This window comes from Elephas maximus, chromosome 8, assembly GCF_024166365.1.
Source record: "Elephas maximus indicus isolate mEleMax1 chromosome 8, mEleMax1 primary haplotype, whole genome shotgun sequence".
NCBI lineage: Eukaryota > Metazoa > Chordata > Mammalia > Proboscidea > Elephantidae > Elephas > Elephas maximus.
This window is the reverse complement of record NC_064826.1, coordinates 7348287-7362781: the sequence shown is the minus strand read 5'-3', so window position 1 is coordinate 7362781 and position 14495 is coordinate 7348287. Positions and strand designations below refer to the sequence as shown.

The 14495-nt window shown below is 46.2% G+C and overlaps 2 gene segments (V, D, J or C); both read left to right on the top strand.

Annotated features, from left to right (window-relative positions):
• Positions 1–2908: 2908 nt before the first annotated feature.
• LOC126081538 (T cell receptor beta variable 16-like) lies at positions 2909–3516 on the top strand. The segment is given in 2 exon segments: positions 2909–2963; positions 3077–3516. Coding segments are annotated over 2 exon segments (333 nt in total).
• Positions 3517–6897: 3381 nt separating this feature from the next.
• On the top strand, positions 6898–7500 carry LOC126081537 (T cell receptor beta variable 19-like). The segment is given in 2 exon segments: positions 6898–6946; positions 7066–7500. Coding segments are annotated over 2 exon segments (402 nt in total).
• Positions 7501–14495: the final 6995 nt, after the last annotated feature.

The window sequence follows — 14495 nt, the reverse complement described above, 5'->3', positions numbered from 1 at the left end:
CTTGTACATATCAGTCATCCATCTGTGATGTGGGGGTTAGGTGCAAAAGCAGTATCTCAGCAGGTTTGCAAAGCTGTGCATGTGTGGAGGGACCTCTGAGCAACCCTATATCAAAAAAAAGAAAGAAAGAAAACACTGTTATCATCGAATTGTTTCCAACTCATATTGACCTCAAGTGACAGGGTAAAACTGCCACATAGGCTTTCCTAGGTTGTAAGTCCTTATGGAGCAGACTACCACATCTTTCTCCCACAGAACAGCTGATAGGTTGGCAGTTGAGCACTTAACCACTGTGCCACCAGGGCTCCTTAAGCTGTGAGCCACCCTATAGGAATTGAGTAAAAGGGAGTTGGGCGGAGAGGTCTGGAAGGACATGGAGCAGGGGCAAATAAGGAAGCCCTGTCTCAAAGAAGCAGTAAATGCTGTAGGGGATCAACTGCTGCTCTGTGCCTGACCCAGCCACGCCCAGACTCCTTGCCAAGAAGGAAGCTGGGTATAATATCACACAGAGGGGTGAACCTCATTCTGTGATGTCAACAGCAGCTCTGTCACCACAGGCAAATCTATCTACCAGGGACCAGGGACTCTGAACTCTCTCTCCCTCGATCCAGAGATCAGAGCCTGGAACAGACAGACACCGCACTCCCACTCTGGCCCTGCCATGGGTTCCAGGTTTCTCCCCTGCATGGTTCTTTGTCTTCTGACACCAGGTGAGTCCTGGGCTCGAAAGGATGTCTGACTAAGATGCTCTTGTCCTCAGCTCTGAAGTCCCTGGATGGCGCAAAGGGTTAACACACGTACCTGTTAACTGTCCACCCAGAGGGGCCTTCTAAGAAATGCCTGGCCATCTACTTCTGAGAAACCAGCCATTGAAAACCCTATAGCACCTAGTTCTACTCGGACACACGTGGGTCATCATGAGTCGGAGCCCACTCGACAGAACTGGGTTCCTCCTCAGTTCTGTGACTTTATTTTGTGGCAGCAACATCAGCTTCTTTCCAGCTCTAAGTATCCCTTGTCTCTCTACAGGTCCCATGGGTGCTATGGTCATCCAAAGTCCAAAACACCACGTTACCAGGGCAGGAAAATTGGTGAACCTGAGTTGTTCGCAGAATCTGAATCATAATGCCGTGTACTGGTACCAGCAGAAGCATAGCCAAGCTCCAAAGCTGCTGTTCTACTACTTCAATACAGAATTTAACAATGAAACAGACACCTCTGATAACTTCCAACCCAGTCGGCCCAACACTTCCTTCTGTGGGCTTGGCATCCGCTCTCCGGGCTTGGGGGACTCGGCTGTGTACCTTTGTGCCAGCAGTAGAGACACAGAGATGAGCCCTTGCCTCCCTTCTGCTCATAAACCTCCTGTTTCCCAGATAAAAGGGCCTTCTCTAGGGCCCACCTCCCCTCTTACAGCCACAACAGGAAGTGGGTTTATGGCTACCATGATCTTATCTATAGGCAGGAGCTGGGCATAAACCTGCAAAAACCATTGTCAGTTATGCCAAGAGTGAAAAGTGGCTACACTGGCCTGAAGTTCAGTTTCCAGTATTTTCCCCAATACTCAGTTTGTGGTAGTTTCCTCAATATTCAGTTTGTGATATGTTTCCAGGATGAACTTCACCCACTCTTCCTTGCACCATTGATTTAAAGTTAAATGTGTTCTGTCCCCTTCAGCAGAAAAGTAAGAACTTGTTTCTTCCCTTCTTTTTAATTGTTCATTTTAATCTAAATTAAAACCAAAAACCAAACCTGTTGCCATCAAGTGGATTCCTACTCATAGCAACCCCCTAGGACAGAGTAGAGCACCCCATAGGGTTTCCAAGGAACAGCTGGTAGATTAGAACTGCTGATCTTTTTGGTTAGCAGCCAAGCTCTTAACCACTGCTCAACCAGGGCTCCTTAATCCAAGTTAGAGGCTGAGAAATACAAGAGGCATCATGTGAAGGATTGGGGAAACCCAGTGCACATGAACTTGATTCTCTGGCATTTGATCTACTCTGACGGTCTTCAGTCTGCCAGAAGGATCCATGTGCTTTCAGCACAGACCTGGGGCAACTTGTACATTAATAGGAGAATGAAAGCAGAAATACCTCCCAAATAAAAATCCCCCAGGGGAGAAACCATCTTAGGGAAAAAGGCACTACTCTACAGACTGCTCATATCTGGACTTGGAGATGATGTTGGAATGGTCAAATGGAAGCCCTAAATAGTTAAATCAGACTGCAAGAGAGTATGTTTGGAGATGTATAGGATGGAGTCATCTATATGGAAGAGCACAAAAAATCCACTGAGACACACGAGAGCTGCAGGGAAAATCAAAAAGGAGGGTCACAGCACTGAGGGAGATGGGCTTCCCATGGCCTAAATAAATGAGACACCTTGGGCCTGGTCATAAGGGAGTGTGATGTCTTATAATTTATCTCTGGGTGAGAATGGTGTTCTGAATTATCACAAAACCCATAAAGACTGATAAGGTTGTCCGCCTAAAAATGTAAGTCAAGTATGAGTTTAAGAGCCTGAAAATGGTTCAGAAAATCCACATAAAGTTACTGGTTGGTTACCTGGGGTGGGCGGGAATTTCTGCAAGAGTAGAAAGGGTAGGGAATGGGAGAAAAACAATAAAGACCTTTCTTTTTTAAAGGAAGAAAAGCAGAGACAGAGAAGCAAAGAAAGGCAAATTAAGCACGATTTACCTATGAGTTAACAACATCACATGGTCTCTCCTTTAAGTGAGGGTAAAGCTCCCTCCATGTTCTCTGAATTTCTGCTGTCTCTTTTTTTTTTCAGGCACAGAGCCATACACTGAGGACCGCTGGGTTCTATGAAGTGGCCGCATCACAGACAAGCTGTGTAAACGAGATGGGAAGTCTCTGAGAAAGCCATCTGCCTCCATTCTTCCCCTGACTCTGCCATCCGCTCAGTAGCCATCAGCTTTATGGTCCTTTGCCTACTGGGTACAGGTAAATCTCTGTCCCGAATGTGCTAGTCCACAGCCCCAAGCCTTTCCCCATGCCCATGTCACCAGATCCTCTTCTTGGACTCACTCCATAATCTCTGTCTCCTTCCCTTGTAGGCTCCCTTGATGCTGAAGTCACCCAGAGGCCAAGATATCTGCTCAAAAGGAAAGGACAGAAAGTGAACATGGACTGCGTCCTGACGATAAGACACAGCTGTGTTCACTGGTATCAACAGATTCCAACCAAAGAGTTCAAGTTCTTGATTTCCTTCCAGAACAAATATGTCCTTAGCGGAAATGAGATGCCCAAGGAGAGATTTTCAGCTGAGTGCCACCAAGACTCAGCCTGCAGCTTGGAGATCCAGCTGGTGGCACTACAGGACTCAGCCATGTATCACTGTGCCAGCCGTCTGTCCACATTGTGAAACTTCAGCTATTCTAGATGCACAAGCTCATGGTGGCCCAGTGCAGGAAGCAGGTGGCTTTCTGGCTGGAAGGAAGTAAGAGAAGCTAACTAGAGCTGCCCTTTGCCAACAGGGAGTTTACTGCAAGGCTGAAGACATGTCCCACCTGAAAAAGACTCACCAATTGCTGGTGTCATGGAGACCCCACCTGTGCAGCATATTACTGCGCTCCATAGCATAGGGCTTTCAAGGCTGTGGCCTTTTAAAAGCAGATTGCCAGGCCTTTCTTTCAAGGTACATGTGGGTGGGTTCCAATTGCCAGACTTTTGGTTAGTAGTCACACACTTAACCATTTGTATCATCCAGGGACTCCATAAAACATCAAAATAAGAGCAAAGAAATTTCTCAGAAACAATCTGGAATGAAGTCTTACAACAATGACATGGCCGACTTTACAACTCATTTGTTTTCTCACCTTGTTTGTGTCATGATTCTTCCTTATTATAAGTTGCCTTCTCCATTTCTTAGATCTCATAATATGTAGAAGATTATAGATTCTGATTGTAGTCTTCCAACCACATTGATAGAGACCAATTTGACTTTCTCTCAACCTACGTTACAAAATCCAGAAGACAGGACAGGTTGGCTCTGCTTTTCTCAAGAACATGCTCTTAGAAAACCCAACTCTAGTTACAGGGGTTGTGTCGTTTTGAACAGCGCACCTGGGGCCTGGCCCTTTGACTTTATGAATTAAGAAGGGAGGATTTCAGGGAAATGAATTCCCAGATTAGGCACCTGGGCACCCAATAGGTGTCCATTACAAGTGAGCAGGGGAATTGTCAGTGTATTTGCTGGATACAGAGACCCCAGGAAAAGAGAAGGAAATGGCAAGGAGATCAAATGTGAGCTTTCAGAACAATGTCCAAGCCAGTGAATGCTCCAGTTAATCTCTTTTTAAGGGGTTAAACCTGGGCAGCAGAAAAAACATACTAATTTTAAGTGTGACAACCTCAGAATCTGCGAAGTCACTTACTGGTTTCTATAAAGCTGAGGGAGAAGAGCAGACTAGTGTGTTATCAGTGGGAAGGTACCGGAGGTGCAGACAAGTAAACAGTTCTCAGGTGTGTGATTGAAATGTAGTAGGGACAACACACTCAACATCGATACAGGTGTAGCGAGCCGCTGGGTTATTAACTTACCTAGGTGGGTCATTACATTTACATAGAGCAGACCAAGAATTCAACATAGCTCTGTTAAAATTATGTAATCCATTCTGGCCACAAAACTGGCCATTTCTAACCACCCCACCACTCAGCTACTCAGCTTTGAAAAAGTTATAGGTTCTGTCTAGACACATCTTCCTTTTTTCAATATAAGCTGAACTAATTTGTCTTACCCTCAGAAGTCCAAACCTACTTCTTTTTTCAGACAAAATTTCATTCTGACGCCTTGAAACAGCAGCTCTCACTTTGCTGCTGTAATTTTATGGCCTCTTGTTAGAGCATGAACAAATCAGCCTCAGAAGAAACACAGCAAGAATGTTCCTTAGAAGTGAGGATGGAGAGTCTTCTAGTCGCACACTGTGAACCTATCATCAGGAAAGAGCAATCAGTAGAAAAGGACAGCAAAGTAGAGGGTCAACAAAAAAGGTGGAGACCCTTAATGAGATGGGCTGACAAAACAGCCGAAAAAATGGACACAAATATAACAACAATGATGAAGATGGTGCAGGACCAGGCAACTTTTCATTCTGTTATACCTGAGGTTGCCATGAGCCAGGGCCAACTTGAAAGCAGCTAAGAACATTTCAAGTTCCTTTTCTAGCTCTCTATAAAGAGTGTTCCTTAGCACACCATTCATGGTCCCCTCCAAATCCACTGTTATTCCTGGTGGCTGAAACCTTTGCTCTTGTCACAGGGGAGTCACTCCTCTGGATGCTCTTGTCAGCCTTCTCTTGGACTACTACTTCCACCCTGATGAAACCGCTCTCCTAACAGTCCAAACTGCCTACAATCAGAACAAAGATATGATTGCTCCTTTGCCTGCTTGACCTCTTTGAAGAATTGGCAATACTGACCGTACAATAAGCCTGGAGATCTCTCTCAGCTCAGGTTCATTCATACCGTTTCCCATTAACTTGCTTGTTTTCTTTCTTTTTTTTTTTTAATGCAGTATTCAGAACCTAAATATAAACCAAAACCAAACCCATTGCTGTTGAGTCAATTTTGATTCACAGCGACCCTGTAGGGCAGAGTAGAACTACCACATAGGGTTTCCAAGGAGCGCCTGGTGGATTTGAACTGCCCATGTTTTCGTTAGCAGATGTAGCTCTTAAGCAATACACCATCAGGATTTCCATTTACGTTTTAACCTTTTAGTTTAATGACTTAGCTGTCCTTTCTTGTTATTTTTGTTGTTAATTTAGTCTTTTTTTTAAATCTCTACTCAAAACCTTTGAAAATGTCATGTGCAGACAACTTTTTCAGCGTCACCCGAGGTACAGGCATAAGGCCTGTTCCAGGGTATGGTCAGAACTTCAGGGTCAGAATATCTGGAGGTAGGCTAAGGAGTACATATTAATTTTACCAAGCCCCTGAAGATTTCTTGTTAGCAGTAAAGTTTGAGGACTACTGCCATGAGGACTTTAAAACCCATTGCCATCAAATCTGTTCAGACTCACACCAACCCTATAGGACAGAGTAGAACTGACCCATAGAGTTTCCAAGGACCAGCAGGTGGATTCGGACAGCTGACCTTCTGGTTAGCTCTTAACCACTGTGCCACCAGGGCTCTGATGTATATGTATATATGTGTGTATATACATATATCTGTTTATATATATTTATACATATATTTATATATGTATATATGTGTGTGCATATACATACATGTATATAGATATGACTAAAGGACATTGACGAAAGACCAGGAAACAGCCAAGAGAATGAATTGATGTAAATGAACACCTAAAACTGGCCAGAGAGAAAGTGGCCAAGTGGAGGCAAGACCTCGGTGTGAGGTCCTTCATGGACCCAAGGGCAGCCACCGTGCTCTGCTCAGCCGCAGACGTGAGTGGTGTGTTGATTTCCACGGCTGCTGCAGGTACCTATGACGGACTCCAGGGGACACTCCTGCCCGAGAAAGATAATGGGATCACGTGGCATCCTGCATCGTACGCGACCAGAGTGTCTGTGAGCTCATATAGGCAATCAAACCATCGCAGTAACTAGAAGGTAAAACAGATGGGCCAGTCAATGGAGGTGTGCCTGGGAGGTATGGAGGTGCCGCCCTCAGGGCAAAGGAGGATGCAGAGGCCATGAGAAGCACGAGGAGGTGCACTGACTGACTCCTGTCTCCTGGCCTCAGTCTCCTCATCTGCAGAATTCGGGAGCCCGGCTTGAGTGGCTTCAGGGTCCCTGACACCTGTTCATCTAGCCTTCTGAGGAATTCATATATTCGGCCAGGGAGTGCCCAGAGTGTTCTCCCTCCCTTCTCTCCCCAAGTGCTGGTGATACCAGGAGACCCCACCCCATGATGGGCAGCCAGGTCCTCTGCTATGTGGCCCTTTGTCTCCTGGGAACAGGTGAGTGTGGGCTCAGGAAAGGATTCCTGCCCCACCCGCCATGATCTGCTGTCAGCCCCCCAGTGACAGCAGCATCAGCACCTCCTCTCTGGGCTGCAGCTTCTTTTGCTTCCTTACAGGCATCACAGACTCTGGAATCTCTCAGACCCCAAAATACCTGGTCCAAGAGGAAGGACGGGACGTAAGCCTGGACTGTGAACAGAGTTTCGGTGATGACGCCATGTACTGGTACCAGCAGGACCCGGGGCAGGGGCTGAAGCTGGTCTACTACTCACCTATGACAAATGATGTCCAGGAAGGAGATGCAGCTGCAGGCTACAGCGCCTCTCGGGAGAAGAAGGAGCGCTTTCCCCTGGCGGTGACACGGGCCCAAAGGAACCAGACAGCTCTGTACCTCTGTGCCAGCAGCAAGCCACAGAGAAGCACAGCCGCCACCTTCCCGTGCATAAACGTGTCCCAACTACAGGCCTAGGCATTCTGTGTCCACACCCTGCCCTCCTCCTCCAGTCCAGGCAGGCACATGAAACTGCTGCTGTGGTATAAAATGAACTAAAAGGAGGGTATATAAAAATGAAAGTAAAAAGCTTCGGAGAAAACCCTCAGACTCTTTGCAACTGCTCTTTGTTTCTGGTAGTAATCCTGCAGGTCAAGTAGCCCAGCACACTCAAAGCAGAAGGAAATTCCCTAAATTTCCTAGGACCCGTTTCCATGGACCAATACTCAACTATGACGTCCACTACAGTAAAGTAACTCGAATTAATTATCCTTCAGTCTCCATGTTGCTTTACACAGAGACCTGCGGGCAATGATCAACAAACACTTCTAGAATTAGGCCCATCATTCTATGAGGGGAACAGTCATGCCATAGTCCTGAAGTAAATGCCACATTGAGATAACGAAGGGGTGTCCTCATCACCAAAAATGCCAAACCCACTACTGTGGAGGCAATCCTGGCTCATAGCTACACTACAGGACAGAGTAGAACGGCCCCATAAGGTTTTCTAGGCTGTAATCTTTATGGAAACAGACTGCCACATCTTTCTCCTGTGGGGCAGCTGGTGGGTTCAAACTGCTTTTCAGTCAAGTGCTTAACCATTGACCCACCAGACTCCTTTGTTCTCGTCAGAGTTCTGAAGAGACACTGAACCTATAGCCTGGGACTTCTGCTCACCAGCAGGTGTCGTGATTAACAACCACAATTTGTCTTAGTCTGATAACTTTGTAAACATTGCACAGAAGCAGAGAACTGACAATAATGCCATCCATTACACAGATACCCCCTTTCCTTTTATACGGCTAAGAAAGTTGCACAGTTGTTGTTGTGAGCTGCCATTGAGGTGATTCTGACTCATGGCTACCCCGTGTGAAGGTGGATAAACTATTTCAAAGCTCCAGGTCTCAGCTTATCTCTTCTAAAATTAGAGGCTGGGTTAGAAAGCCTGCGTCCCCTTTCGCCAATGCCTGGTTCTCCAAGGATTGGGAAATGGATGCGGGTTGCACCATTGGTGAGCTCAACACCAGGGGGCAGACCAGGGCATCCCCCAGGAAACCCCCTAGGGGTGCAGAGAAGAACGCACAGTAGGGACCCAGTCTCTTGGGAGGTGTGGTGAGAGGCCAGCTCCGGAGGCTGCTGGTGCTGCTTCTGCTCCTGGGGCCCGGTATGTGCCTCATGAGGGTGTGTGTGTGTTTGTGTGTGTGTGTATGAGTGTGTGTGTGTGAGTGTGTGAATGTGTGTGTGAGTGTGTGTGTGAAGGAATGTGTGTATGAGTGTGAGCGTAAAAGTGTGTGAGTGCATGTACGAGTGTGCATGTGTGTGAGTGTTTGTATGAGTGTGTGTACAGGTGTGCATACAATATGTGTGTATAAGTGTGTATGTGAGTGCCCGTATGAGCACGTGTACCAGTGTGTATACGAATGTGTCTGTATGTGTATATGAGTGTGTGAGTGTATGGTGTGTGTATATGAGTGTGTGCGTGTGTGCGTGTGACTGTGAGAAGGAGCGGCCGTCCTCTCTAAGAGCTAAAGGGCAAGGTGAGAGATGACCAGTCAGGGGGGTGGCTTGTGATCCTGGGTGCAGGACAGGCAGATTTCACAGAATAAATAGGGCTCTCTGGAGCTGGGGGAAGAGTGGTGGCGCGAGGCTGAGGTATCTGCCTGGGTTATGTAGGGCTCCCGGCCTGAGGCCTCTCACCCTTGGTTTCTGTGTCTCCAGGCCCCATGCTGGGTGCCCTCGTCTCTTGACACCCAAGCTGGGCCATCTGCAAGAATGGACCTCAGTGAAGATCGAGTCCCGCGTCACGGGCATCCAGGCAACAACGATGCTGTGGTATCTCCAGCTCCCGGAACAGAGCTTCACCCTGATTGCAACTTCTAACCAGGGCTCCAGGGTAACCTATGAGCACAGCTTAGCGAGGCCAAGTTCCCCATCAGCAGCCCAGACCTCGAGTTTTCAACTCTGACGGTGACAAATGCACAGCCCAGGACAGCAGCCTCTACTTCTGGAGTGCCAGTGACACAGTGCAGGGCATAAATCAGGGACCCGAGCAAGAACCACTGCCTGGATGCCTCTTTCTGTTCCCCAGGGGTCTATGGGCCCTGTGGAAGGGGTGTGCAGGGTAGGAAACCATAGCTCCTTGAACTGAGACACCTGTGATTGTGTGTGTGTGTTGTGTGTGTGTGTGTGTGTAAAGAGAGAGATTGAGCATGTGTGTGTGTATGTGTAGAGAGACAGTGTATACGTGTGTATGTATATATACACAGAGAGTTTCAAAGTGTGAACTGTAGGGGCACCATTGTGAAACCCAGAAAACGGGCATGGCGCTGGATCTATAAAGTGACACCAACATGGAGACGTCCCTGGATGGAAAATTATAAAACTTGGGTGGTTGTCTTGACTCTGCCACATGTTAATCATGGAAAATATGATAAGAAAAACTCACTGTAGATAGATCTATAAAATGTGTGAGTTTTCTGTGGTAAACGTGGACTTCAGATTTCCTAGACTACTTGACAACATCTTGTACCATGCTGGGCCCTTGACATAAAAGAGGGATAAGTCAGCGAAGCAAAAGTCTCAGTCATGAGGAACATTTCCGTGATGAACTACATAGTGCTTTCGTTGATGAATGAACAGGTAAGACCAGCTATATGGAAGGTGTTGGCTGAGCTGCCTCTTGAGAGAGGTGACTAAGGGGAGTGAAGGCAGAGGAGCAAATAAGGGTGACTTTCAACAACATGGCTTGTCTAAGGACCTAGAGAGCTCTGTCAAAGCCAGAAGCGGTTAAGTAGAGCAGTGAGTGTAGGCCCTTGCAGAAAAATCTTTCGCTAGGGGAAATCAAAATATTACAGTGACCACCAATCTTGAATGATCAAGTAGAAAGGGGGAAAAAAAACAAACATGCGCATGCCCTTAATAGAAGAAGAAACTTATTTGACCAATAAACAGAGGAAGAGATATTTAATTTCTTTGGGGATGAGGAAAATGCTAAGCAAGACATAACGATATGCAAGTTTTTATACATGAGATTATTGTCTCAGTTATCTAGTCCTGCTATAACAGAAATACCACAAGAGGATGGTTTCAACAAACAGAAGTTTATTCTCTCACAGTCGAATAGGCTACAAGTACAAATCCAGGGTGTTAGCTCCAGTGGAAGCCTTTCTCTCTCTGTCAGCTGTGGGGGAAGGTCCTTGTCATCAATCTTCCCTTGACCAATAAGCTTCTTAGCACAGGCACCCCAGGTGCAAAGGACAAGCTCTGCTCCTGGCACTACTTTCTTGGTGGTATGAGGCACCCCTGTCTCTCTGCTTGCTTCTCTCTTTTGCATTTCAAAAGAGATTGACTCAAGATGCAACCTAATCCTGTACACTGAGTCTTCCCTCATTAACATAACTGCCTCTAATCCTGCTTCATTAGCATCATAGAGGTAGGATTTATGACACATAGGAAAATCACATCAGGTGACAAAATTGTGGACAATCACACAATACTGGGAATCATAGTCTAGCCAAGTGGGCACATACTTAGGGTGGGACACAATTCAATCCATAACAGTTATGAAAACATGAAAAGTTTGACCATACCCAAGGTTGGAAAGGGTGAGAATGGACAAAATGAATTTTTAATCACTGTGGGAGCATAGTGACAGAAACAATTTGGAGGCAGTTTGGCATTATCTCATATAGTTGGACATTCCTAAACCCCACGACCCACCAGCTCACTCCCAGGTTTACACCCAGGGAGACTCTCACATACACACATGGGAAGACACAGATGCGACAGTGTTCTTAAGCAGCACTGTCAACAATAGCAAACCCTGGAGCCACACCTTGTGCTCATTGACAAGAGTGAGTGAGCACAGAAAGAAAGCGCTACACCTAAGAAAGAAATGCACATTCCGATCAACAAAAATCTGGAAGAAATGCTGAGGATTTTATTTTGATGGTCATGGTCCAAGGAGGACAAATTTGGTTTGGATTACAGTCAATGCTGTGGCCATATTCACCCCAGGGAATGGATGAGGACAGAGTCTTTACTAGTCAGCAGGCTTGAGAAAGGTAGATCTGGACACAGCACCAGTTCATGCCGACTGACACGGGGACCCTGTATTCTTAAGTGAAGCTAGGATGATTATGGTGGTGGTAGAAATACAGGGAAAGGAGGGATTTAAAATACGTTCAGGTAGTCCAATCAAAAGGACAGGTAACTGGTTAGACATGGGAGTCACTAGACAGCGAGGTGGTGGAGATGACTACTAGAGCTGGGTGGATTGGGAGGACCAGGTGGGGGAAGACCATGGTTTACTTTGAGACCGGGTACCCTTGGGACAGAAACCCTAGTGGAAGCGTGCAGGCATCAGCTGGATGCTCAAGGGCGGATCTGGAGGGAGGGAGAAACTCGGGACATTTAGCACAGCTGGAGAATGAAAGCACATACAATCCCTCGATGAGCGAATGTACAAGGAGAAAAGTAGAGAACTTAGAACTTAGAACAGGGATTTAGGAGCACATTCCCCTTGAGTGTAGCTAGAGAGGTTAACAAGGCAACTGTCAATCCATATTAATGGCTGGATAATGGTGTAGCTATAACACAGTTCAGCAGAGGATGCTGGCAGGTCACCACACCACACCACACACAGCTTCTTTTAAACTCCACTACGTGCTGGAGATACCTGGCTGCTGCCTCACCTGCTAGAGCTGTCCACTTCTCACTGTCCTTGGGGGATGGGGAGGACTACAGGAAAGGCCCACAGGCATGTGGTGAATACTCCCTTTGACCGCCAGAGAGCCTTGCGGATCTTTCTGTAAAATACGCCTGGGGCCTAAACAGCAGGCCCAGATTTCACCTGGAAAGAGAAGCTGTTAGATCTTTGTACTGGATGGATGAATGGCCAGGGGCGGATTAACCAGTAAGCACAGTAGGCACCGGTTTACAGTAACCAAGGAATCCCCTGCTGTCGGGTCGCTTCCGACTTATAGCAACCTCATAGGGTTTTCAAGGCTGGAAATCTCTACCAAAGCAGACTGCCACATCTTTCTTCTGCAGAGCGGCTGGGGATTTCACAACACTGACTTTCCAGTTAGCAGTCCAGTACTTTAACCACCGCACCACCAGTGCTCCTAAACTGTGTTTATTTACTACTCTGTAGTTTACAATTTCACTTGGGTTTTACCACATCTTTTGAAAAACACATAAAATTCTGCACTACAGATAGGTAAGTAAGTACAATTAAGCCTGTGCATACCTTGCTTATGGGGTAATTCACCCCTGATAATGACTTGCACATATTCTGGAATGCCAACAGGTCCTCTAGTAGTAGGATCTGATCTTACACTTTGAAATCCCCATAGCATCTACTGTAACCTGGCCCTACAAATGCCAGCAAACTTCCATTAGTACTTAAACTAGCCCAAGCCAGATTTGGCTGACCACGCACACACAGAAGGGTCAGCTATGACCTCTAATTGCCATCGACAGAGGACACAGCATCAGGGGGAACGAATCAGAAGGAAGACCATCACCTGGACCCTATTCCAAAGCAGGAGGTCCGACAATAACTATGCCACCTCCTGTTTCCTGGTTGCATTCTAGAATTTTCCCTCCCCAGTAGCCTGCACAACCACCATCTTGCTGCCTAAATCACATACAAGCCCTGCTTCCCCATAGCTCAGGGAGCCGGATCTGAGGAACTTCCTCCAGGATCCTTGCTCTACTAATTTCAATAAAGTTATTTCCCTTTCTCAAAGATTGATGTCCAGATAATTGGCAAGTCTCAGCTCACCAGATAAGGACCTACCTTCTAGGAAATGGTAACATCACCACGTAGCTGACACCTGTATTTGTCTGATTCATACCTAATTGACAAATAAATACATCAATAAATAAGTATAGATAGATATGTGACTGAGTCTAGGGTAAGATCTTCATACCACAAGAATCTACTTTAAGCCAAATGTGTTATGCTAGGGAATCACCCTGGCATTAAATCAGTGATAAAAGAGGTATCAATATTTGAATAAGGAGTGTCCAAATTCTCTGTATTGGGAGAAGAGGTTCCTGAAGGAACACTCAGCAACTTTCCTGGAGAAGAGAGTTTGGCCTGGGTGTGGATGAACTGAGGAACAATGCGTCTCCCTATGATTCAGCAATCTCACTCCTAGGCACCTGCCTGGGAAATCGCCTTATCTGTCGAACAGGAACGCTCATAGCATCTTTATTCACAACAGCCAAAACCCGAAACAACCAAATCCCAATAAATGAGAAAAAAATATTGGTATATTCATACAAGACAATAGTACCCAGAAAAAGAAGGAGGAGATGGAGGAGGAAAAGAAGGAGAAGCAGAAGAAGAAGGAAAAGAAGAAGAGGAAGAAGGAGGAGGATGAAGGGGGAGAGGAAGAGAAGGAGAGAGAGAAGAAAAACCACCGACACATACAACAATATGGCTAAACTGTATGAAAGAAGCCAGGCATTAAAGAGTACATAATTTATGATTCTATTCATACGGAGGTCAAGAACAGACAAAACTAATCTTTGGTAATAGAAATCTAAACAGCAATGAGGAAGAACAAGTGGGGAATTTCTGCATATATTGAAAATATTCTGTATTGTAATCCGGGTGGTGGTTACCTAAGTGCACACATATGTAGAAAGCTTATGTAAGTATAACAAGGGATTAAAAATAGCATAAGCCCTTAAGGCAAGGTGACCAAGACACCAGAAACTAGCTGATTCCCTTTCCTCTGGATCCCAGAAAGATTTGGGAATTGGAAGCCCAAGGAATCCCTCTGAAATGCATGGTGCAGCTGTGTTCAAAAGAGGGTGAGTGATTCAAGGTCTGCTTAGGGAGCTTTTCCCCTCCTAGATGCCCTGCTCCACCCTGCACGGCTCCAACCCAGGACAGCCTCTGTTGCTCTCCAGAGAAGATAAACAAGATGCAGAGTTTCTCAACCCCAGCGGGACCTTAGAATCACCTGGGAGCATTTCAAGAATGCCAATGCCAAAGGCACACCCCATACCAACTAAATAAGAATTTCTGGGCATTACCAC